This window comes from Jaculus jaculus, chromosome 2 (assembly GCF_020740685.1).
Source record: "Jaculus jaculus isolate mJacJac1 chromosome 2, mJacJac1.mat.Y.cur, whole genome shotgun sequence".
Taxonomy (NCBI): domain Eukaryota; kingdom Metazoa; phylum Chordata; class Mammalia; order Rodentia; family Dipodidae; genus Jaculus; species Jaculus jaculus.
In genome coordinates, this window is record NC_059103.1 from 121489509 (window position 1) to 121517144 (window position 27636).

At 37.5% G+C, this 27636-nt stretch overlaps 1 protein-coding gene across 2 annotated transcripts in view; it reads right to left on the bottom strand.

Moving 5' to 3' along the window:
• Pcmtd1 (protein-L-isoaspartate (D-aspartate) O-methyltransferase domain containing 1) overlaps positions 1-27636 on the bottom strand; it is a 96984-nt gene that overhangs the window by 18572 nt on the left and 50776 nt on the right. Inside the window, exons 1-2 of one of the 2 annotated variants that reach the window (XM_012947724.2) lie at positions 10735-10837; positions 2315-2507 (exon numbers count right to left, since the gene is read on the bottom strand). Coding sequence is in view for 1 of the 2 variants with exons in the window: in XM_045144215.1 (XP_045000150.1) it covers positions 10735-10837 (103 nt within the window). In the remaining variant the exon portion in view is untranslated. Of the gene's footprint in view, positions 1-2314; positions 2508-10734; positions 10838-27636 lie in introns of those variants that run through there. The other variant, XM_045144215.1, reaches the window with a different exon arrangement.

A 27636-nucleotide genomic window follows, 5' to 3' on the forward strand; every position in this document is an offset into this window, starting at 1 on the left:
TGATTATCTCTTTAAATGTTTCTTCTGAACTTAATTACACTGCTATCCCCTATAGTGGCCCCAAAGTACATTTATTAAGTGAAAACATACGAAACATAAATGTTTTATATCAACTTTTCTATCTACCAACTTTGAATGGACCTAGATGATAAATTGAAACCATCATAAAAAACATCTCAAAGGTGTATGATCAATTTGCCTAAAGTTACAGAAAAAGTACATACCCATGGCACACTCTACAGTATTATAATGGTTTGTGATATATTGGTTACTATAGCAACTATAGCTTTTTATATATTTTCCCAAAATGAAAAAAGGCAAACTAAAATAAAAATAAACTTGCCTTTAGTAAGGTGTCACATAACTGAAGAGCCGAAATAAAGCATGCTTTCTATTCTAATAAGTAACCTGAATACTATTATGAAGCATTATTTCGGAGAAAGATCAAATCTATAATGTCTACTAATACAGATAAAATATATACTAATGCATTTTTATACTTTAACATTTTAATTTTTTATTAAGTATTTTATTTTTATTTTTTATTTGAGAGAAAGATATAAAAATAGGCAGGTAGAAAGAGAGAGAGAGAGAGAGAGGGAGAGAAAAAAAAATGGGTGCACCAGGGCTTCCAGCCACTGCAAACAAATTTCAAATGTGTGCACCCCCTTTGTGCATCTGGCTTATGTGGGTTCTGGGTTGTCAAACCTGGGTCCTTTGGCTTTGCAGGCAAGTGCCTTAACCGCTAAGCCATCTCTCCAGCCCTAACATTTTAATTTTCATAAGCAAAACACTTAAATTTGAAAGCTAACTTGAATTTAAAAATATTCCTAAAGGACTGTATTATTTCTAAATAAGGAAATTGCAAAACTTGAAGAACATTATCTAAACTCAGATAAAATGTTGGCAATAAAAATATATGACACAGAGACCTCGTATGTCAAACATACTACAAGAAAACTGGAACACTATGAACCTAGCAGCAATAATGGTATATACCTGCAATCCCAGAATTTAGAGACTAAGGCAGAAGGAACATCTCGAGTTCTAGGTCAGTCTGGTCTAACTCAGTGCATTCCAGGCCAACCTGGGCTACAGAGTCTCAAAAACCAATACCCCCCCCCCGCAAAAGAGAGAGAGAGTGAGTGAGAGTGAGGGAAGAGTAAGAAGACCCATATGGTGCTTATGTTTGCAAATATGGTTTAATCTTTTCTACCTGTAATACATTGTAATACATGAATTTTTCTTAATTTTTAAAGACAAGGAGCTCGCAAATTCATTGATACATTTTTTTAATCAAGATAAGAATTATAGACTAATGTTCCTAACAAAGTGCTTCTGACTTGGAAAGAACTGAAAATCCAAAATGTTTTGTATTTTGATACTAATGTTATGACTAAATAACACTGCATACATATAAATGCATATCAATCTGGTTATAGAAGAAACAAAATTCTACTGCTGGTATTTTTCAAAAAGCCCATTATTAAAAGACTTCTGGTAAATGTTTATGAGTAAGTTCACTCATGTGTATGATTGAGTCAAGATATAGATGAGAACTATCATGTTATTGGACAAAGTAAATTATAATTCCTATTGATTCTCCTGAGTAAAAAAATAAAGAAAACACTTTTTTCTTTCTTAGGTTTTGACTACCTTCCAAAAGCAGTGAGGATTTATTCTAAATCCAAAATAAAACTTCTGAATAATTTAAGACTATAGCAATGAATTAACTAGAAGCTCTCAGTTTATTAAAAGGCACTACAGTAGTTATAAATTTATAAAAATAATTCAAGTTAAAAATATAGCAAAAAATGAAATTCAAATTCCTCTTTTCATAAAAAATATAATAAACGAAACATGAAAAAAAAGGAACTACTCTACCAAAAAAAGAATTGAGATGTGGCCCCAATTATTTAAGAAGGTCTGGGTGTGTTTCTCTTGGTTTGTATACTAAAATTAAGTGCTTGCTAAAATTTTGAATCTGTATGCAAAATGAAATTAGACATCACTTTTATTCTTTTTAGAAAAATTCTGGAACAGAATTTCCCAGATAAACTCACATCCCTGAATCATGCTACCAGAAGTATATAGAAAAAATAATAGTCCTAAAAGGTGTATATTATCCAAGTTTATTCATTCTAGGCTTATTACCAATCATCTCTTGACTTACACTTGGAAGTCCACTGACTTTTTAAGATTTTCTTGCCCTTGCTAAACTGTACATTGAAATCCATTTATGGAAAATAAACAGCATATAGAAATCTTAGCTTAGAACATTGCTCAAAGGAACACTAGGATTCCAATTACTTACCTTAGCAGTGGTTTTCTTTGTAGATGCGTGTTGCACTATCTTCATCTTCAGATGGACAGATGAGTTCGTTCACAGCAGGGGACCTTGCCAACTTGCCCATATAATTCTTTTGAAAAGCTGCTAGGAGATCAGGGTGACCTAGCCTGGCCCTGCAGCTTCCCTCTTAGACGGATAGTCTAGGTCTAGGAGCTGACTGAGAGTAGAAAAAACAACATTCCCCTTCAATACACTGTGATGTGGGGGCTGACAATTTGCACACCTAGTTTTTCAGGTGTCACAGGACGCTGTCATTGAAATTTTTGATAATTATTCCAATGGAATAAAGAAATTTAAAGGACATGGGAAAGAATCCTACCTTGTTCTCACAACTCATCCAAAACAACCTGCCAAATGAATCACAAAAGCTTTTTTTTCTTAAAACAATGTGATAAAGCATCTATTTCAACTTAAGAGATTTAATTTTAAGGCAAAACTTTGTTTCAGTTGAAGTAAAAATCCAAGGGAAATGCTAAATTCTTGATCTCCAAATACTTAGACCAAATACTCTTACAATCAGTAACTAAACTTGTGAATTTGAAGAAAAAGCATTTACCTTTTCAAGTTTTTACCTTTCCAACTGCATCAAACTAATGTCAAAATAATTTAGACATTATTTGAAAGCAAGTAGTAATTTTTTTGTTGAATAAAAGCATTACAGAAGCCAGGCAGGGTGGTGCATACCTTAACCCCAGCACTTAGGAAGCTGATGTAGGAGGATCACTTTGAGTACATGCCAGACTGGGCTACAGAGTGAATTCCAGGTCAGCTTGGGCTATAGTGAGATTCTACCTCACCCCTGCCCCCACAAACAACAACAAGAACAACAACAAAATAAAAACAAAAGGAATTACACAAACAGAAACAAAACAAGCTAAGTATTTTATAGAAAATGTGATAGTTAAGTCTTTGTGTTTTCCAACAATTTCTTCTCATAGAATGTGTTTAAGCCAGTAAACTTTTCCTCATGTCATTTCTAATGGATGTCATTATATAAAACTGACAGCTTTGATGATTATTTTCAAAGATTCTCTGTCCCAGAATTTGAATGTCACAATCAAGTACGTGTTTATGGCCTCTGAGCCTCAGGGAACATTGTAGAATAGATGGGAAAGAGTGCTGGAGAACGCGGTCTTAGGACATGAAGCTGTCATTACCTGCACAAAAACTTCACAATATTGGTTGCATCATGGATGGTGGAGGTGGAAACAAGACCAAGGAGAATACGGATTAGTTGGAACTAAGGATTCAAGAACTGGGGATATGTCTCAGTAGTTAAAGGTACTTGCCTGCAAAGCCTGCCAGCCCAGGTTCAATTCCCCAGCAGCTACATAAAGCTGGGTGCAAAAAAAAAGTGGTGTTTGCAATGGCAAAAGATCCTAGCGCATCCCCACACACATGCAAATAAAATAAAATTTGACAGGCATGATAGCACTTGGGAGGCTGAGGTAAGATTTCTAGGAGTTTGAAGCAAGCCTAGAGCTATAGAGCAAGTTCCAGGTCAGCCTGGGCTAAGAAAGAGAGAGAGAAGGGGGCAGAGGAGCAGGAACAAAAGAAAATAACAGGAAGGGGTTATGATAAACACATTCATTATGCACATGTATGAAAATTCTTAGTAAACAATTAAAAATAATAAAGTAACAAGTGGAAAAATGTGTTTAGCAGGATGTAGTGGTGCACACCTGTAATCCCAATATTCAGGAGGTTATGACAGGAGGATCACAAGTTTGAGGACAGCTTAGGCAAAATAACAGCAAAATCTCAAAATAGTGTGTGTGTGTCTGTCTGTGTTAGCACTCACCATATGGCCCAAACAAGCCTTGAACATTCAGTGATTACAGGCATGTGTCTCAAAACACACATTTTAGAAGTACAAAGGATGAGGTTTGATGGCAGAGTGACTATCTGTATGTACACAACCCTGATTTCTATCCTCAGCACCACAGGAAGAAAAAAAAATAAAACATTAGCAAAACAATTTGTGACAATTTTTATACAATCATTTCTGATCATAAGTAACACTCAAATATACAAATATCTGAGAAATATTCTAAAATAATTTGAGCACTGGCTCTCTTGACATTCTTGTATCTTTTCAGAGATTTTTCACATGAGCACATGAAATGGCTGTGTGTATGTATGTGTGCAGTCTGTTAAGTTGTGGATAGGTTTTCTGTTAAGCCAATATTTAAAGAGACATGCAATAAAAGATTTCTCTGACTAGTTAGAACAAGTAAAGTCTGAACTAGCTAAACTGCTTTATACGTCAAGTGTGGTGGCTCATGCTAGTAAGTCCCAGCACTAGGGAGGCTCAGGTTGGCCTCAGATACACTACGGAAAAAAATCAGAAAACTGGGCTGGAGAGATGGCTTAGCGGTTAAGCGCTTGCCTGTGAAGCCTAAGGACCCTGGTTCTAGGCCCGGTTCTCCAGGTCCCACGTTAGCCAGATGCACAAGGGGGCGCACGCGTCTGGAGTTCGTTTGCAGAGGCTGGAAGCCCTGGCGTGCCCATTCTCTCTCTCTCCCTCTATCTGTCTTTCTCTCTGTGTCTGTCACTCTCAAATAAATAAATAAATAAAATTAAAAAAAAAATCAGAAAACTACTTTATATGGCAGGATCTTCTTAAAGAAGAGGTGGGAATACTCCAGTGATCAAGGCAGACAGAATGTGGAAGCAATTAATTTTCACACACAAATCACATGTAGAAAATGAATCCATAGCTGAAAATTGAATACTAGCTACTGTCATGCATCATTTGCATCATTTAAAACATATCAAAGATGAGGAATTGCATTCCCTATCTCATCCTCCTCAAAAAAAAAAAAAAAAAATCGCACTATACTGCCAATTAATGAACAATAATACTGTGTGGACTCTTTAACAAAAATACTGCAATTCATTTAACTACATTAGCAGCATTCGTAATGCTAGTTTAAAAGAAACATGTGATAAACATATGTTTCAGGGCTGCAGAAATGAATTAGTGGTTAAGGCACTTGCCTGCAAACCCAAAGAACCCAGGTTCAATTCCCCAGGACCCATGTAACCAGATGCACAAGGTGGTGCATGTGTCTGAAGTTTGTTTGTAGCAGCTGAAGGCCCTGGTGTGCCCCTTCTCTCTCTTTCTCTGCCTCTCCCTCCCGCCCCCGCCAAATAAATATAAAAAAAATTTCTTAAGTGTTCCTTCAAATTTTACAAGCAGGACTAAGTTGTAAGGCTGTAATTTACTGGTGGTAGTTTATATCTAGGAAGAAGTAATATAATCAACCATTTTTTTAATTTTAGAGAAAGAAAAGTGGTACACCAAGGCCTCAGCCACTGTAACCAAACTCCAGATGTGTGCACCACCTAGTGGGCATGTGCGACCTTGCACCTGCCTCAACTTTGCACATCTGGTTTATGGAGTTGAGCATGGGTCTGAAGTCTTCAAAGGCAAGTGCCTTAACCACTAAGCTATCACTCTAGCCTGGTCAACCAATTTTTACATGGCCAGAACCTAAGATTAAAAGTCTTGCTGGCTCAGTCTACAGCCTTGCTAACCCTTAGCTTTCCTATCCAGGAAACAAATATAATCTCTAGGATTGCAGATAAAGCTTTTAAAATTGCTGATGATACTTAATGAGTAGATAGTGCATACTAGCTCGGTGATTATCACCTCACTGCTATTTTCCTTACTTATATCATGGCTCATTTATGTCACCAACTACACAGAAACAATGTTTCACCACTTATAGGGATGAATATTCAAAAGTTATACTGGACTAGTTTGATGAATGACATAACAGCAATTCCAAAACTTCATCTACAATCACTTTGGAAGGGAGAGATTCACCGCCCCCCCCCCCCCAACGCATCAACCCTCTGCTTTACAGGTATCCTGCACAGTATGCATTCTAAAAAGTCCCATCAACTACATACATGTATATGTATTAAATAAGTACACACATGTAGCTATAAATAAGTGCTGTGTTAATTGCCAACTCTTTGCTAGTATTTATAATTCAAGCTCCTTTAACTAATATACTCACCCAAGTAACCACAGCTGGAGACATTTATATTTTATTTTGCTAGCTGTACAAATACTGGTTGGAATAATTTGCCCCTCCTAAGCCTTCTCTCACAAAAATCAGACACCTAAAGTTCTAAAAACACTCAGCAAGTTCCAAAGAGATGTTTAAATCTGAAAAAGCTTTTAAAAAAGAACATCTTTCATGATGTGTAGAGTACAACAGAAATCAGCAAGCTAGGAGCAGCAGGTCTTTTCTACAGCTTGTTTTTACAAAACAACTTTTAATGGTTCACTCCCAAGGACATCATTTTCTTCATGACTGTGGCCACCTTTTCGCAACAAAGGAAGAATCAATGGTTGGAACAGAGACCTTTTAGCCCAGAAATCCCAAAAGATTTATTATCTGACTATATGTGGAAACAAGTTGCCCATGTTTCAGTTTTACAAAGGAATTTCAGTGAATCTTGGAATATCATGTGAATCTGGGAATATAATAAGTTGTAAGGAATAAATCATACTTCAGAGTTCTGCCTTCTCTCCCTCCAAGTACAGTTAACTCAGAATGGCTCTAATGTATTGATATAGGAATAAGACATAGACAGTTCAAAAGTACATATCATGATTCTTTTATTTTAAGAGCTATTACTTTCATGACATAAGACTCAAGGTACATACATGCACTCACACAAGCACGCATACACACACTCACAAAAATATACATTCATACCTTGTAAAATGCCATCTTATATTTTAATGCTGACTTGTTTATGGATTCTTCATTCTTTTTATATATTAGAAAGTTCACCCTGATTTCTAATAGATATAAGTAAACTTTAAGTGCAATTTAAATCACAAGGAACAAGAAAATACTTTTGAAAAAGGGACTGATGAGAACCAAACTAACAGAACAAATAAGACTGTTAGATTTTAGTCACTTACTCTCTACATTAAATTTAAGGATAATTAGATGTTAAGGAATACATGACTAGAAATTAATTTTACATTATTAATAAAATATGTATTTTGATAACCCCACACAAAATTAAATATAATGAAGCTGCTTAGGTTTTAAAAAATGTTTTTCATAGCATGTTTCATTTTCTTTACTGAAAATAAATAGAAATATTATCCCCAGACATTAAGAAAAAAATGAAAAGGAATTATCAAAACCCAAATATTACAGGAAGCAAAATTTTACATCCTATAATTTCTGTTGCCAAAACCAAATTACATAAAGAAATAAAAAAGACTGCTGAGGGCTGGAGAGATGGCTTAGTGGTTAAGGCACCTGCCTGCAAAGCCAAAGGATTCAATTTCCTAGAACCCACGTAAGCCAGATGCACAAGATAGAGGTAGTGGCTAGAATTCATTTGCAGCAGCTGGAAGCCCTGGCACACCCATATTCTCTCTCTTTCAAATAAAAAATAAGTAATAATTTTTTTTAGAAAAATACCACTGAATCACTCATCAACTTTTGACTACTTACACATTTGGTCATTTACTACTTTGTACAAAATGAAAATTCTTTTAGGACAAACCACTCTTTGATACAAGACTCATTTATAATCTGAAACCTATTACCAGTAATATTTCAAATCATAGCTTAAAAAGTAAAATAAAATTCGCAAACTATCTTTTTCAGAACTGTTTAAAATTCTGTTCTGAACACAAGTTTTTTTTTTTTTGTCATGTAGGTATAATACATATGGTGTGGTGTGTACGTGGTGGATGCATGTAATGTACAGATGTATTTGCCCTATGCCCACGGGTGGGTGTGGACGCTGAAGGAGAATATTAGGTGTTCTTCCCTAATACTCTTCTGCTGTATTTCTTTGAGACAGTTTCTCACTGAACCTAGAGTGAGCCCTAGTTAATCTCCAGTCTCTGCCCCTTCAGGACTGGGGTTACAGGAACACATGGATTCTGAGGATTAAGTCATGGTGGCTCAGACACTCTTTGAGCCATTTCTTGAACAATCTCTGAATACTTCAGAAATAACTGTTATAACAATGGTCATATTTTTATGGATCAATATTTCATAAAAATGCATAATGAGAAAAACAATACAAGCCATGAAAATTTTACAATTATGTGAAAACAACTTTTAAAAAATCGAGACCCTTTAAGTTTCCAAACATCTGTTATGAGTAACTGTTTTAAGATTAAATTGCTTTAAAACATGACTGACATACTTTGCTAATAGTAAGAACTATACACTTGCTAGCAATAAACTTGAAGACAGCTGCTTTAGTAATTCAAGGTTCTTCCCTGTGCCTGGTATGCTTGACTCATTACTCAATATTAAATTATCATCATGGATCAAGAGATGAAAATGTATTAATACATAATAGACCTTATAATACATGGTAACCATCTGCTTTTATTAATAGTGCTTTTATATTTTCTAAGTTCAAATGAATTTTAAAAGTCCTTATGGATATTGTTTTAATACCAAAGTACATACTCAACAGGAATTCAATAAATTCAATAAAATTCCAAAATTTAGTAATGTCCACATATTAAGCACTTACCACACTCGTAATCACACAGAAAACAATGAAGACAGAAAAGGCTACTAAACTAAATTTCAATTACTTATTAAATAACAGGATACATTTTTCTATTTCTGGGCTGGAGAAATGGCTTAGTGGTTAAGGCGTTTTCCTACAAAGCCAAAGAACCTCAATTCAATTCCCAGGACCCATGTAAGGCAGATGCAAAAGGTGGCACATGTGTCTGCAGTTGTTTGCAGTGGCTAGAGGCCCTGGCACACCCTTTCTATCTCTCTCTCTCTCACTCACTCTGCCTTTCCCTCTCTCAAATAAATAAATAAAAATAAAATATTAAAAATTTCTATTTCTGTCAAACACAGAATATGATTGAGTATGTAAGTTAAATGTTATTCCCAAAAGGACAAGTTGCTTAGCAAACTGATGCAGAAAATTCAACTGGTTTTATTTAAGACTATGGAGTTTATTATAGGAAAAATAAAAACTGAGCATTTCCCAACTTCTTTAAGGCTGCCTGAAGAAATCTTTACTAAGCTGGTTGCAATCACCTGAGAAGGCCTAAGACTCGGCCTGGACTTGAAGCACTGAAGACTGTGCTATGAGTCTCATCTTTCTGCTCACACCCAGTTTAAGCAGCACACCGACTATGGTAACAGGGAACCAAATAAAAGTGCAGGAAGAAGGAGGAGGAGCAAAGGAAGGTGGGACAGAAAATATACACCCTTGGGGTTCATAGGGTTTTCTTGGCAGTCTCTTGCAGGTCAGTTCTCTTTATAGGAAAGCCTCTCACATTTATAGGCATAGTGGCTGAAAGGTGAGAGTGTTCTGCTAGCAAAAAAAAAAAAAAACCTTGTCAGCCAGGCATGGTGACGCACGCCTTTAATCCCAGCACTCGGGAGGCAGAAGTAGGAGGATCGCTGTGAGTTAGAGGACACACTGAGAACAGAGTGAATTCCAGGTCAGTCTGGGCTAAAGTGAGACCCTACCTTGAAATACCAAAAAAAACAAACAAACAAACAAAAAAAAAAAAACCTGTCATATGGCGACTCTGCTCTAAGCTTGTGTTTCCTATGCTTTTTAAAGCATTTTGTATTTGAAAATATGATAAGCTATGTAGAAAAATGAGATATCAAAAGCTACACAGATTTAATACAATTTCAGTCCATAGACTTTATCAAAGGAGCCCTTGCACCACAATATTAGCACTGCAGTATTTTAGTGAGATTATACCAACTGTCATTGTCTTTCCAAAGATCAAACCATTGCACTATTTCTTCTAAACTTAAGGTATTTAGATACTAAAAAAACTATGAAGTCAAAGAGCAGGTTCTGTAACAAACATAACCTTATCATGACATATACTAATGTATTTCTATAATAGTTTCTTCTGGATCTATTAAAAAGTAAGTACGTATTTTAAAGAAAGTTCTTTCTACACTGACATATTACAGTACAAATAAAGATGACACAACCATTAAACTGTTACCCAAAGGATTTAAAACCAGTTGTAAGAATGTACTGTTGAGTATGAGGACCTATGTCTCATCTGCAGAAAAGAAACTTGCATGTTTAATGAAGGGAACATTAGTAATAAAGTCAAAGCAGCACAAAATTACTAAATGCATGTTATTTATCTTTAATTTAATATAGAATTATACAGAGTAAAATACAGGATAAGTTTCCTAATTTTTATCACTTTATCACACAGATTTTTGTTGTATTTAAATAAGTAAATCAGCTAAGTGTTCAAAACAGATAGAGGGGCTAGAGAGATGGCTCAGTGGTTATGGCCCTTGCCTGCAAAAACAGATTATGTTATATACATTTATTACTTCCAAACTGAAACTACAAAAATGAATACTTACTTATCAAAGCTATCACTATTTTTGATGAAGCTCTCCAGTTTTTCCTTGGCATATTCCACCACATCGGAATGAAGCTCAATTCCATGATTGATTCCAAAAGGACCTGCAATCGTAGTGGCATTATTATAAAAATGTTAAAAAGAGCCTTTACAAAGCTCTTTTAACTTCTGCTCATTTATTTAGCTCAGGAGCACTGCAGGTGCTACAAATATGTAAACGCCTGCAAAGCAGACTTCAGACGCCAATGGAAATTTATTTATATTACTTCAATGTAATAAGGGGGGATGTATCTGTTTTCTATCAAAAACTTGTTAAAACCTAGAGAATTCTCCAATGTCTCTGTTTTGGCATGACAATACTGCTAAAATAACCATAGATCCACTATGAGGTTTAAGCTTTAATTTTCTTAAAAAAATTCTTTACTGAAAAGAAAACTAATAAATTAAATTAAAAAAAAATTCTTTACTTGCATGCACACATGTATGCATGCATGTAGGGGCGTGTCAGCACCTCCCCACTGTTAAATGAACGCCAGATGCTAGTGCATGTTTTGCATCTGGCTTACATGGGTGGCTTGGGAACGGAACCCAAGCCAGCAAGGCTTTGCTATCAAGTACCTTAAACTGCTGAGGTATCATCCTAGTTGCTATTTTTATCTATAATCTGGGTATGAATTTCTTTTTTAAGTACTGGGGATTGGACCCAAGACCTTGTATTAGGCAAGCTGTCTAAACCCCATCCCTCTGCTTTTATTTGAGAGGGACTTGCTAAGTTGCCCAGACTGACCTTCAACTTACAATTCTCCTGCTTCAGCCTCATGAGTATCTGGGATTACAGACATGTACCACCATATCCAATTTAAGTTAAAATTTTTTAAATGTTTAAATATTTCTTTTTTTTTTTAATTTAGTTATGTGACAGAGAAAAAGAGAGGCCACTGCAAACAAATTCCAGACACATGTGGCTTACATGGGTTCCAAGGAATTGAACCTGAGTCTACTGGCATCAAAGACAAGTGCCTAAACAGCTATGCTATCTCTCCATCAGGAAGCTTAAGATTTTACCATTAACATCATTTATCATGTGCTCAAGATTCGTTAGCTCTAAGCTCCCCGAAACCATGCACTGACAAGGATAATCTAGGATCTCACAGTACACCCACTGCCAGTAGGCAGATGCAGTACCTTTTGGACTTCACTCTTGCTACAGAATGAATGTCCAGCCAACTTCACATTTCCCGCGTTATTTCTTTTTTATTTTTATTTATTTAAAAGCGGGTTGGGGGGGGGGATGGGCATACCAGGGCCTCTAGCTGCTGCAAATGAACTCCTGATACTGGGGAATTGAACCCAGGTCATCAGGGTTTGCAGGCAAGTGCCCCAATTGCTGAGCCACCTTTCCAGCCTCTTTTTTACTTTTTAAATTTTATTTAGTTATTTCAGTGATAGAGACAGAAAGAAGGCGGCAGAGAAAGTATGAATGGGGGAAGGCCTCTTGCTACTGCAAGGAATTCCAGACGCATGCACCACTTTGTGCACCTGAATTCACATGCATACTGGGGAATTGAACCTTGGCCATCAGGCTATGAAAGTAAGCACCTTTAATTGCTGAGCTATCTCCCTAGCCTACATATGATTCTTTTTTCCATAGGACCATAGCTGGAATGCCTTCCAGGAAAAGGCAAAAGAAGAGGGCTTATTCAGTACCCAACTCCAGCTGGCAGATGGTACTGGCCATGGTGCTTTCCCACTAAGACACTGGATGGCTCACTGAGAACGGAAGAATTCAGCATTTTCCAAGGCTATTCAATATACATACTTTCTGCTCATTATTCACATAACAGCAACACATAATTCTGTCTATGCCAGCTCCGTTTTAACTTCAGAAACTTAGCTAACCAGGTTTTCCACACAATGTCCTTGTTTACTGAAATTTGAGATTGGTCTCTTAAGAAAATTATGTTTTATTTTATTTTTTTCTAGGTAGAGTGTCTAGCCCAGGCTGACCTGGAATTCACTAGGTAGTTTCAGGCTGGCCTGGAACTCATGGTGATCCTCTTATCTCTGCTTCCTGAGTGCTGGGATTAAAGGTATGCATTGCCACACCTGGCTTGTTTTATTTTTTATCTTTAGGAAAATGATAACTAGAGTTATTCTTACTGAATGTTATTAAAATATAGTGCAGGGCTGCAGAGATGACTTAGTGGTTAAGATGCTTGCCTGCAAAGCTAAAGGACCCAGGTTTGATTCCCCAAGACCCACGTAAGCCAGATGCACAAAGTGGTGAGTGCATCTGGAGCTCATTTATAGTGGCTATAGGCCTTGGTAAACCCATTCTCTCCCTCCCTCCTTCCCTCTCTCCCTTGCTGTATCCCTCCAACCCTCCCTCCTCTCTGCCTCTCTTAAATGAATAAAAACAATTAAATATAGTGCATATAGAGTTGTGTCTATCAACCACTAAATAATGAAAAAAAAAATACTTTAACATGTTTGGTTGCCACCATATTCTTTTGGATACTATTATTTAAAAAAAAAAAAAACACAATATGATGGAGAATGGAATTTCAAAGGGGAAAGTGTGGGAGGGGAGGGAGGGAATTTCCATGGGATATTTTTTTATAATCATGGAAAATGCTAGTAAAAATTAAAAAAAAACACAAAAACTAATTTTACTTGAAAAACACATTCAGGCCATATGGAGCACGCCTTTAATCCCGGCACTCCAGAGACAGAGGTAGGAGGAGCACTGCGAGTTCACGTCCACCCTGAGACTACATAGTGAATTCCAGGTCAGCCTGGACTAATGGTGAGACTCTAACTCGAAAAACAAACAAACAAAACATATTCAGACAGATAATTTCAATTAAGTGAAATCAAAAAAAAGATAATTTTCCAGGTGTGGTGTGGTGGCACAAGACTTTCATCTCAGCACTTGGGAGGCAGAGGCAGAAGAATCCTAGTGAGTTTGAGGCCAGACTGAGACTACAGAGTGAAGTCCAGGTCAGCCTGGACTAGAGTAAAACCCTACCTCAAAAGAAACAAACAAACAAAAGATAATTAACGTTTTAAAAAATGTTTTTTGTTGCTTGTTCTTATTTTTATTTTATTTGGTTTGGTTTTGCTCAGAGACAAGGTCTTATGTAGCTGGTCTTGACCTTGAATTCTTGATCCTTCTGCCTCTATTTCCCAAATGCTAAATTTATAGATGTGTGCCACCAGACCCAGCTTAAAATGTTTTTATAGTTTTAAAAATGAAAAAGACTAGCTGTGTGTGGTGGCACATGCTTTTTTAATCCTAGCACTCAGGAGGCACAGGTACGAGGATCACTGAGTTTGAGGCCAGTCTGAGACTACACAGTGAATTACAGGTTAGCCTGGGCTAGGAGACCCTAACTTGAAAAACCAAAATAATAATAATAATAATAATAATAATAATAAAATGAAAACTAAAAGATTGGTCTTTTGGGCTGGACAGATGGTTTAGTGCTTAAGATGCATACCTGCGAAGCCTAAGAACTGTTCGATTCTCCAGGTCCCACGTAAGCCAGATGTACATGGTAGTGCATGTGTTTGGAGTTCGTTTGCAGTGGTTAGAGGCCCTGGTGCGCCTATTCTCACACACCAACTCTCTCACCCCCCACTATCTCAAATAAATAAATAAATAAATAAATAAATAAATAAATAAATAAGTTTTTTAAAAATATTGTTCTTTTTTGTTTGTTTCCTTATTCAGAAGGCAGTAAGTTTCTGAAAACTGAAGTATCAGGCTAAAACCATTCAACACTTCATATTAGTATGAACAAGAAAGCCGAAACTTTATTTTAAAAAAATAAACTTAGGGCTGGGAAAAAAAGCTTAGTGGTTGAGGTGCTTGCCTGTGAAGCCCAAGGACCTAAAATTGATTCTCTAGGACCCATGTAAGCCAGATGCAGAGGGTGGCACATGTATGTGGAGTTCATCTGCAGTGGCTAGAGGCCCTGGCATGTCATATTCTCTCTCTCTAATAAATAAATAAGATACTAAAAAAAAAAAAAAGAATGAATGAAACTTAGAATAGCACACACAGTAATGTCACTTTTTAAAAATAGTACTAAATCTGACTACTTGCAAACTTAAATTTCCAAACTGGTGAAAAAATAGAATGTTGAAGAAAACTTCTTTTAAGGCTACAATTAAATGACTATTAATAGTACAAACACAGTCAGGAACATACTATTCTACAAAATGAATCTGACCTTTTTATCTTTAAAGGCGATCCACTTTAAGAGGGTTTTGGGAGTTCAGGCAAGTCCTGAACTCCAAACCCTGAGTTTGTGTCTATTTTACCAAGGAAATCAAATAAAACAAGACTGAGAAGAAGAACTATAAAATTATTACATTTTTTTATTCAGGAGTCAGGAGGGGTAAGGGAGAATCCACAGGCTAAGGAAGGGGGAATGGATACATTGCCGTGGCCCAAAAGCCCATGTAGGAAGTGAGCATGAGCCTGAAACATGAAAAAGGATTTAGACAGGAAAGAGAAGAAAGTACAGAGAGCTCCTGCTATGGGGAGGGCAGGAAGGGGTAGAGAATCTATATGGGAGTAATGGGGAGGTTTACCAGGACCTGGGAATTCAGGAGAGATGAACAGCCAGCAAAAAGAGAGCCTGGCCCACCTGGCAAGCGTCTACTTATAACCTCACTGTGGTGGGCCTTACCTTCAGGCTCAGGTGAGCCTGAGTGAGGGCGACTGGTCTGGGCTAGGTAGAATCTGGCTCAAGAAGAGGCCAGCATGAAGCCAAGTTTTGGGGGCTGAGCTTCGCCAATCTCAATGCCAGGAGGGCCTTGGGTTGTTTATAGAAAAAGTGGTCTAGGGAACTTCTTTAGTCAAGAGCTAAGGAGAGGAGAGATAGTTCTCTGATCTCTAGTGGAGATTGTAAGGGAAGATTAAAAGACATTTCTACTTTTTTATTTTCAGGGCCCAGTCACCCTAAACTACCTAACAAAGCTACCGCTCTCATACTGAAGGTAAAATGTAAAAGTTAACTTGTATTTTCATTATCCATTAAGATTTTAGTCATACAATTTTATGAAAAATATGAGAGCCTCATAGACATCAACAAAAATATTACTGGCATTCTATGTTTCCTATAAGACCAAATCAAAACCGTGCAGAATCTTCTGGAAATCATGGCTCACATTCACGTTTGAAACTGCCAGACTTATAAAGTCTGAATTCCTGAGTTCTACTACAAAAGAACTAGGCAGCCCACTCCTCACTTAGAGATGTTTTCATTACTAAGACTGAAGTACCAATTTTTAGGAATAAAGTTAAAAAATTTTTCTTAATGTTTTCTCATATAACTCATTTCTAATACCATCTTGACACAAGACAGGAAATAATAAAAGATAAAAATGGCAGGAATAGGCCTGAAGAGATGGCTTAGCAGTTAAGACGTTTGCCTGCAAAGCCAAAGGATCCCGATTCGATTCTCCAGGACCCATGTAAGGCAGATGCACAAGGCAGTGCATGCATCTCTGGAGTTTGTTTGCAATGGTGGAGGCCCTGGCATGCCCATTCTCTCTCTCCCTCTCTCTCTCTTGCTCCCTCCCTCTTTCTCCTTCTCAAATAAATAAATGAAATATTTTTTAAAATGCCAGGAATATAAGACAGAATGGTACAGCCTAAAATCCTAGCAGTTAGATCAAGTTTGAAACTGGCCTCAACTACATTAGTGAGGCCCTAATTCAAAAGTTTTTGAGGCGGCTGAGAACATGGCTCAGTGGTGAAAGGCACTTGCTTTCAAAAGCTGTTGGCCTGGGATCGAGTCCCAAGCCATCCAAATAAGTGGGATGGCAAAAGATGGTACAAGAGTTGTGCTGATTTGCAGAGGCAAGAGGCCCTAGTGTGCCATGCATACTTACATACACAGACACGAAACTTTTAAAAAGCATTTTTTAAGATTTTTTTTTTCATTAATAAGCAAAGGATTTTTTTTTACAAGCACCATAAGTACATATGCAGGACATTACTATTATCTAGTTTATATACCATTTGTTTTTAAATGTATGGAATTCATTTTACAGCCACATGGAGGCATATAGTTACTTATAATTACTTAATCTAAAGTCATTATCATATTGAAAGTAAAAAGATAACATATATAATAGGGCTAGAGAGAGGACTCAGTGGTTAAAGTGCTTCCCCGTGAAGGCTAAGGACCCATGTTCAATTCCCCAGTACCCATGTAAACCATAAGTACACGGTAGCACATGCATCTGGAGTTTGTTTGCAGTTGCTAGAGGCTCTGACGTGTCCTTTCCCTATCTGCCTCCCTCTCAAATAAATAATTTTAAAATATATTAATAAAGGGTAAGAGTTTAGGTAGTGATATCTCTAATGTCTTAATTACTAGAATGTGATATTCTACTAGAACAGATAAAGTATATTGTAAATATATAGGCCACTGATAACTTGCACAACTCCTATCTGACACCTGTAACAAAACAGAACCACAAACAGGACAGAAAAGGCATTTATAGCTACTTATTAGGAAGGGGAATGAAAGGTCTAGGGTTGAAAAGAACATTCTCATCATTTTATACTTTGGTAAAGTGTGGTTTACCAAAGTATAAAATGATTCACATGTATAACTTGTTCAATTAAAAAAAAAAGTGGGCTAAAGCAAGGTGTGAAGACCCATGCCAGTAGTCAGTGGTTCAAAGCCAACCTAAACTACAGTCAGTCTAGACTACATGAAACTCTTTTTCAAACAATAAACAAATAAATAAATAAATAAATAAGGGAGGCTAATTAAAGAAAAAACAAAAACATTAAGTACATAAGTGGATACAAAACAAGTAATGTCATATATATTTAACAGAAGGTATAAGCTGTAAATGGGAAAAGATGAAATAGTAGTCAAATAAGATGTTAACAGGTCAGATAAAGCATAAAAGTGACTTCGGATTCAATAAATTCCAATGTTATTTTCTATTCCCCAAAGAGATTTTTTTCTATAAAGTAATAAAAGTATAATTTCTTTAATATTTTATAAAATAAAGTGCTGTTACTGTAGCCTCAACAATAAAGAGAAAGTAGAAACAAAACAATAAAATAAATATATTATTAAGGAATATCAAGGGCCGGAGAGATGGCTTAGCAGTTAAGTGCTTGCCTGTGAAACCTAAGGACCCCGGTTTGAGGCTCGATTCCCCAGGACCCACGTTAGCCAGATGCACAAGGGGGCGCACACGTCTGGAGTTCATTTGCAGAGACTGGAGGCCCTGGCACGCCCATTCTCTCTCTCTATCTGCCTGTTTCTCTGTCTGTTGCTCTCAAATTAATAAATAAAAATAAAAATAAACAAAAAAATTTAAAAAGAAATATCAATAGTGGCACACACCCTAGGTGGGTAACCAACAGCTTTTTGATTGGCTAAAAGACCCGCTCACTGTAAAGGATCTCATACCGGGAATAGGGAACCAGATCAGAATCCTCTGGAAACGAAAGATTTTTCTCTCCAGTGTCAAGCTCTCACTAGTCTGGCTAAAAGAAGGGTTACATACATCAAATTCTCCCTACCTTCATAATGCTTATCCATTTAAACTATGCTAACTTCACTCTCCATTGGAGAATCTGTTCTTCTTTTCCAAAAGGTAGTAACACTGGAAGAGATAAACTACCCCTTGCACTTCAGCCAAGCCATAGCTGAAACCACAGAGGAATTGGGAAGAGGAACATGAGTGCTGCTTTCATGGTGAACCTGATAATCAGCTTTAGGGTACAGTAGACAGACCCTGAGGATACTCAACACCTAACAAAGAAGAGATCCAGAGGCTCCTAAGAGCTCGTCACTGAAGTATGCTTAAAACTCACCTACCTCGGCTCAGGGAATTTTGTGGAAAAGGGGGCAGAAAGATTTTAAGAGCCAAAGGTTAAGACATCATGCCCAGAGGCATTCCCTCCCCCACCCAAAAAAGATAACTGACTGCTGCTCCCACAACACATAACCCACAACCCCATAGGAATAATTACAACCCCAATGAGGAGGGTCTCCAGAAGAATGGGGGCAGGGACAAGGGAAAAGAGGGTACCAACACATGATGTATCCATATGAAATATGTTGTTAATAATAATTTTAAAAATAGTTTAAAAAGAAATATTGAGGAATCATGTATTAGAAATATTTTTAATACTAACAAAAGTCCATTTATGTGAGCCAAAAACAAATGTAACAAAATTATAATATAATCAACTCTAGAAACATTTATCTTTTCTATCAACTGTTATCTAACAATTTATCTACCAGTTAGTTAAGAACCAAAGATTAAGCCATGCATGGTGGCTCACGCCTTTAATCTCAGCACTCGGGATGCAGAGGTAGAAGAATTGCTGTGAGTTCGAGGCCACCCTGAGACTACATAGTTAATTCCAGAACAGCCTGAGCTAGAGTGAAACTCTACTTCAAAAAACAGAAAAAAAAAAAAAAAAAGAACCAAAGAACTGTTAAGGGAATGAATTATCTATTCAATAGCTGTATTTTCTGTTTACATTCATGTCAACCTTATGTGGTGTCCCGCAGTGTGAAGATGTCATGTAGGTGGACAGAGGCATGTCCGGCACTGACCAAGGATATCTGAGAGATTCATACTATATCTGATGGAACTCTGCCTTTGGTATAAAAGCCAACTCATAGATCACAATCACAAGCAAAAAAAAAAAAAAAAAAAAAAAAAACACTTCATATAATACATAATTGGAAGACATCAAAAAGGGAAATTATTCAAGAGCTACCATGCCAGCTGAAAGCTCAGAGGCCGAAATAGCATGGCACAGTAAGATCACAGAGGATCTAAAGTGAGATGGTGAGATGGTTTCATGTTTCATGTACTGGAAGGGACATCACACCAAGGACTCCTAGCTTCAACGGAAAGGACCCTATCAGGTATATCTAACCACCTACTGTGCTGAAAAACTCCAGGGAGTCAACTTCTAGATTCCTATTTCCCACTTCAAAAGTGCAGAAACAAGCCGGGTATGGTGGCACATGCCTTTAATCCCAGCACTCAGGAGACAAAGATAGGAGGTCTGCCATGAGTTTGAACCTACTCTGAGACTACATAGTGAATTCTAGGTCAGCATGGGCTAGAGTAAGACCCTACCTCAAAAAACAAAACAAAGAAACTAACAAAAAAAGTGCACAAACTTCTCCTGAGGATATACCCATCTGCCATAAGAAAAACTAGATGAATATTCACCTTTGATCTCATAATCACTTAAAAGCCACAAGTAAATGAGCTCAGAACCCAAATATATATAAATTTAATTTTTACTTGAAATATTTTCTTAGATTAAAAATATTGATCTTAAATATTTTAATATTAGTATGCTTTTTTTTTTTTTTTGAGGTAGGATCTTGCTCTAGCCCAGACTGACCTGGAATTCACTATGTAATCTCAGGGTGGCGTTGAGCTCACAGCGATTCTCCTACCTCTGCCTCCCAAGTGCTGACATTAGCTACCATGCCCAGCTAATATGCTCTTTTATTAACCATGTGTTTGTAATGCCTTGTAGAGATTTAACTTTTTCACTGCCTCCAGGAAAGGACTAAGGGAGTCCCTTACTATTCAGTAAAATTTGGATAAAGAAAAATTCCAAGTAGGACTGGCAGAGCCCTAATTTAAATCTACCTAAGAAAATTCCCTTTTGGAGATATGTCTATTTCAGATCCACAACCCCACAGCCAAGGCACTAAGGAAAAGGGAAGAATTTTAACTGGGTCTAACTAACTAGATTAGTACATTGCCATTAACACTGGAAATGATAAATTATAACAAATGGTCAATGTTTCCTAGAATGAGAGCTAGCAACTCCACATGAAGTTACAGCTGTGAATAAAGATGGTGTAATGATAATGAATTATCTCCAATACTCCAAATATCAAATAGAATGTTTCATAAAGCACAGATGAGCATAGACACAGAAGGAAAACACACAGTCTGGTTAGCGTAAGATAACACATGTAGAGAAATCCTGGTTGGTTAGATGTAGCTCCCTGTGCTTCTTGTGTGGCTGGATACCACACAGTATGAGACTTAAGCATACGTATCCATGACATGAATGGAAACTCATAAGAATAGCTCGGTGGACTCAAATTCAAGGTGCTGCAAATACGACTATTAGGCCTTGAAGGCTCTGGGAAGCCATAAGGCACACTCAGACTTAGAAAAATGATGCATAAGAATGGATCAAAATTACTAGACATATTGCTGAAGATTCCACATACTTGGGCTGCAAGGCCACTGAGAAATCCTGCTGGAACTGGGCTGATACCCTCCTCCATGTAGACCAGCTGACAGAAAGCTGGAAGAAGCCATTCTACATGTAGTTCAATGGGAGAAAGAGAAATCACCAGTGAAGTTACTCAACAGTGGACACTGAAAGCCTTATAATTGGCCAGCCAGGCCAAATGAGCCAACGGGTGCAATAGTGGCACGTCTATCATGGTGGAAACCAACTGCCCTCTAATTGGACTGGAGGCCCGCTCCTTGGGAGGGAATACATCCCTGATACTGAAAACTTAAAACAGGGGTAGTCATGAGCCCTAGCGGTGTAACACCTGCTGACATCTGGATAAATGTATATACTATGCTTATTAAGCTGTCCACTAAGCACATCCCTTAACCTTATATTAATGCTACTCTCACTTTGGGTAGAGAATCTTCACTTTTCAGATGGCAGTGACCATGGGATGACTCAGAAGGTATCATGGTGCTGGAAAGAAGTGACTGGAGTACTATGTAGTATCTCGATCACACCTTCCAAGGCTCAGGGTCTAATGCGGAAGAGGTGGCAGAAAGAATCTAAGAGCCAAAGGAAGAGCAGGACTCCTTACAATGTGCTCCCTCCAGACATAAAATGGCCTGGATATCCATGACCTCATACTGCCTGACACTACCTATACAAGACCATCACATCAAAATAAAAGAGAGACTCATTGAGATGGAGAGGGGATATGATGGAGAATGGAGTTTCAAAGGGGAAAGTGGGGGGAGGGAGGGTATTGCCATGGGATTTTTTTTTTATAATCATGGAAGATGTTAATAAAAATTGAGAAAAACAAAACAAAAAAAATTTAAAAAAATACTAGACAAATGATGCAAGACTATAACCAAAATTAGAGTGGGAAAGAACCTATACTCAATGTACTCAAACTCAACAAGGATTCCTGACAACGTTCATTCAGATGAAATCTGGAGTAGCTATTATGGGACAACCACTGACACTTCTTAGGTTACAGGCCATATGGAATTTTTTTTGAAAATGTCAATTATGGAAAATGTGAGTAGAAAGAAAACTCTGTAGCAGAGGCCAGTAAGCTACAAAGGAGACAGAAAGGGAATGTGTGGGGATTAATAGGATGGCATTGTATATATGTAAGTGAAGAACAGATTAATTGGGGTAGAAAGGCCCAAGTGAGGTCAGGAGAAGAGAATGAGTGGAAGGTGGTGGGGGGAGGGCTAATCAAAATCTAAGAGGATATAAATAAATCATATGAAAACCTACATTTTTGGACAACTGAACACATAGGAGCCATAGACTGTTACTAGAAACTTTTCAGTGCCAGGAATGGGACAACTTCCAGTGAGTTGTTGGCCAGGGAGGTCCCTGATGACCCCAAAACATTATAGGCCATTGCCAAGGCCCTTGGTTTCCCACCAGGAATAGATAGTAAGACCTTACTGCTGAAGACTCCACATACTTGGGCTGCACGGCCACTGAGAAATCCTGCTGGAGCTGAGCTAAAAAAAAAAAACCTCCTCCATGTAGATCAGCTGACAGAAAGCTGGAAAAAAAGCTACACTGCATGCAGTTCAAGGGAAGAAAAAGAAATCACCAATGGAGATACTCAGCAGTGGACACTGCAGACCTTATATTTGGCCAGCCAGGCCAAAAGAGCCAATGGTTGCAATAGTGGCACTTCTATTATGGGGGAAACCAACAGTCCTCTAATTTGACTAAAGGCCTGCTCCATGGGAGGGAATACATCCCTGATACTGAAACCTGTAACAGGGGTAGTCATGAGCCCTAGGGGTGTAACCTGCTGCTGTCTGGCTAAATGTATATACTATACTTGCCAAACTGTCCAGTAAGCATTCCTCTTAATACCCATACAATAATGCTACTCTCACTTTTGGTCTTTTCAGATGGCAGGGACCTTGGGACGACTCACAAGGCACCATGGTGCTCAGAAGTGACAGAGTTGTGTTCAGCACTGAAATATCTCTATCACACCTTCCAAGACTCAGGGCCCACTGAGGAAGAGGTGGCAGAAAGAATGTAAGGGCCAAAGGATGGGTGGGACTCCTTACAAGGTGCTCCTCCAGACACAAAATGGCCTGGATATCCATGACCTCAAAGTGCCTGTCACTACCTACTTAAGACCATCATAATAGAAGGAAAAGATCATGACATCAAAATAATAGAGAGACTTATTGAGAGGGGAAGGGGATATGGAGAGTGCCATTTCAAAGGGGAAAGTTGGGGTGGGAGGGAATTACCATGGGATATTGTTTACAATCATGGAGGCTGTTAATTAAAAAGAAAATAATAGAGGGTTGGGCCTGGTGGTGCACACATTTGATCCCAGCACTCAGGAGGCAGAGGTAGGAGGATCACCATGAGTTCAAAGCCACCCTGAGACTACAGAGCAAATTCCAGGTCAGCCTGGGCTAGAGGGAAACCCTACTTCAGAAAAACCAAAAAACAGAAAGAAAGAAAGAGAGAAAAAATGATAGAAATTATAACTTCAGACACTGCATTTTAAGAACGCATTTTTTTTTTTTTTTATTTGAGAGCGACACAGAGAGAAAGACAGATAGAGGAAGAGAGAATGGGCACGCCAGGGCTTCCAGCCTCTGCAAACGAACTCCAGACGCGTGCGCCCCCTTGTGCATCTGGCTAACGTGGGACCTGGGGAACCGAGCCTCGAACCGGGGTCCTTAGGCTTCACAGGCAAGCGCTTAACCGCTAAGCCATCTCTCCAGCCCTGGACACTGCATTTTAAAAGCTAGTGTTCCCTGATTAAGCTTTCAAGGTATCCTGTAGTACAGTCAGCAGGGACTGGGAAAATACTGAATGGCACTCAGATTCTGCCAATGGTAAACCAATGGGCAATATTACTAAATGACTTCTGCTGAAGTCCCATTCCAACTGACAGTGAAATAAGACATAAGGTTTGGTGGTCAAACACTGATTTGCGAGAGACAATATTAACCTAAACAGTCACTTTGCAAGTCATGTTAAGACTTGGGTTGAGGTGTTTTATTCTGAGCACATGTTGTATTCATGAAAGACAAAAATATGGGAGAAACTTCTAAAAGAACCAGTATTTTAACTTTATAATGTTGGGGCCTTCAAAGTAGCAACAAAGGATGCTGAAGATATATGTTACTTTTACTTTGGTCAAACTTTTGTGATCCAATTTCTTAAAATTCTATATCTTCAGTCATGGAATTAGGAATATCTGTATGGATATATATGTAATTTAAAATGTAATTCTAAAATATTTAATAACTAAATTTGTTTTCCAGAAAACATCTAGTTTATTGTATCCAGTTTACATATTACATTAATCTGGCAAATGTTCTAAAAACAGTGTTTAAGCTATTTTAGTTCTAGAACTTTGTTCCCTCTCCCTCAGGACATAAAACAATGTGATCTTAGATTAACCTTATATAACCTCCTGTGAATTTTGCCTTATTAAACATTGTGCCTTATTTAAAAAAAAGAAAAGAATCCCAGAAATTCAGGGATGGTTCAATATATGCAAATCTATAAATGTAATACATTATATAAACTGGTTGAAGGACAAAAAACACATGATCATCTCATTAGACGCAGAGAAAGCATTTGACAAAAATCCAACATTCCTTCATGATAAAAGTCTTACAGAGACAGGGAACCGAAGGAACATATTTCAATATAATAAAAGCTATTTATGACAAGCGTACAGCCAACATATTACTAAATGGGGAAAAACTGGAAGCTTTTCCACTAAAATCAGGAACAAGACAAGGGTGTCCACTGTCCCCACTTTTATTTAATATAGTTTTGGAAGTCTTAGCCATAGCAATAAAGCAAGAGACACACATAAAAGGGATACAAATTGGAAAGGAAGAAATCAAGTTATCATTATTTGCAGATGACATGATTCTATACATAAAGGACCCTAGAGACTCTACTAGCAAGCTGTTAGAGCTGATCAAAACCTACAGCAATGTAGCAGGATACAAAATAAATACACAGAAATCAGTAGCCTTCATATATGCTAACAACAAACACACAGAGGATGAAATCAGAGAATCACTCCCATTCACAATTGCATCAAAAAAATAAAATACCTTGGAATAAACCTAACCAAGGAAGTAAAGAATCTATACAATGAGAACTTTAAAACACTCAAGCGAGAAATTGCAGAAGACACTAGAAAGTGGAGAAACATCCCTTGGTCCTGGATTGGAAGAATCAATATTGTGAAAATGGCAATCTTACCTAAAGCAATATACACATTTAATGCAATCCCTATCAAAATTCCAAAGGCTTTCTTCATGGAAATAGAAAAAACAATCCAAAAATTCATTTGGAATCACAAAAAACCTCGAATATCTAAAATAATACTGAGCAACAAAAAAGAGGCTGGTGGTATCACCATACCTGATTTTAACCTATACTACAGAGCCATAGTAACAAAAACAGCATGGTACTGGCACAAAAACAGACATGTAGATCAGTGGAACAGAATAGAGGACCCAGATGTAGGCCCAAGTAGCTATAGCCACCTGATATTCGATAAAAATGCCAAAAATACTCATTGGAGAAGAGACAGCCTCTTCATTAAATGGTGTTTTGAAAACTGGATAAATATCTGCAGAAGGATGAAAATAGATTCTTCTCTCTCGCCATGCACAAGAATTAAGTCCAAATGGATTAAAGACCTTAACATCAGACCGGAAACTTTGAAACTGCTAGAGGAAAAAGTAGGGGAAACCGTTCAACATATTGGTCTTGGCAAAGACTTTCTGAATACAACCCCAATTGCTCAGGCAATAAAACCACAGATTAACCACTGGGACCTAATGAAATTACAAAGATTTTGCACTGCAAAGGACACAGTGAAAAAAGCAAAGAGGCAACCTACAGAATGGGAAAAAATCTTCGCCAGCTATATATCTGATAGAGGATTAATATCTAGGATATACAAAGAACTCAAAAAGTTAAATAATAAGGAATCAAACAAGCCAATCAAAAAATGGGCTAAGGAGCTAAATAGAGAGTTCTCAAAGGAAGAAATACGAATGGCATATAAGCATCTAAAAAAATGTTCTACGTCACTAGTCATCAGGGAAATGCAGATTAAAACTACATTGAGATTCCATCTCACTCCTGTCAGATTGGCCACCATCATGAAAACAAATGATCATAAATGTTGGCGGGGATGTGGAAAAAAAGGAACCCTTCTGCACTGCTGGTGGGAATGCAATCTGGTCCAGCCATTGTGGAAAACAGTGTGGAGGTTCCTAAAGCAGCTAGAGATTGATCTACCATATGACCCAGCTATAGCGCTCCTAGGCATATATCCAAAGGACTCATCTCATTTCCTTAGAAGTACATGCTCAACCATGTTTATTGCTGCTCAATTTATAATAGCTGGGAAATGGAACCAGCCTAGATGTCCCTCAACAGATGAGTGGATAATGAAGATGTGGTACATTTATACAATGGAGTTCTACTCAGCGGTAAAGAAAAATGAAGTTATGAAATTTGCAGAAAAATGGATGGACCTGGAAAGTATTATACTAAGTCAGGTAACCCAGGCCCAGAAAGCCAAGCGCCACATGTTCTCTCTCATATGTGGATCCTAGCTACAGATGACTGGGCTTCTGCGTGAGAATGAAAATACTTAGTAGCAGAGGCCAGTAAGTTGAAAAGGAGACATAAAGGGTGGAGAAAGGAAGGGAGGAGGATACTTAATAGGTTGATATTGTATATATGTAATTACAATGATTGTAATGGGGAGGTAATATGATGGAGAATGGAATTTCAAACGGGAAAGTGTGGGGGTGGGGAGGGAGGGAATTACCATGGGATATATTTTATAATCATGAAAAATGTTAATAAAAATTAAAAAAAAAATGAAGTTATGAAATTTGCAGAAAAATGGATGGACCTGGAAAGGATTATACTAAGTGAGGTAATCCAAGCCCAGCAAGCCAAGCGCCGCATGTACTCCATGGATCCTAGCTACAGATGATTGGGCTTCTGTGTGAGAATGAAAATACTTAGTAGCAGAGGTCAGTAAGTTAAAAAGGAGACATAAAGGGAAGAGAAAGGAAGGGAGGAGGTTACTTAATAGGTTGATATTGTATATATGTAAGTACAATGATTGTGATGGGGAGATAATATGATGGAGAATGGAATTTCAAAGGGGAAAGTGTGGGGGGTAGGTAGGGAATTACCATTTTTTTTTAATAATCATGGAAAATGTTAATAAAAATTTAAAAAGAAAAATAAAAAAAGAAAAGAAAAAAGGTTTGGTTATGCCCACAAAACCTATCCAGATTTCTCACCTATCTGGCCTCCTGTTTCTACCTCTGTCTTTAATAATACCTGGTACATGGGAAGGAATTCAAAATGATACTGTATTGTTATGTGATGTCCTCTGTACTGGAATCTGGTGCAATACCCAGATAAAAAGACAGATCAAGCTATTATCTATAAATAAGAGCTATAACAATTTGGATACTGAAGACCAGTGTTTCCTAGAATGAGAGCTAGCAACTCCACATGAAGTTATAGCTATGAAGAATGATGGTGTAATGATAATAAGTCATCTCAAATACTCCAAACATCAAATACAAT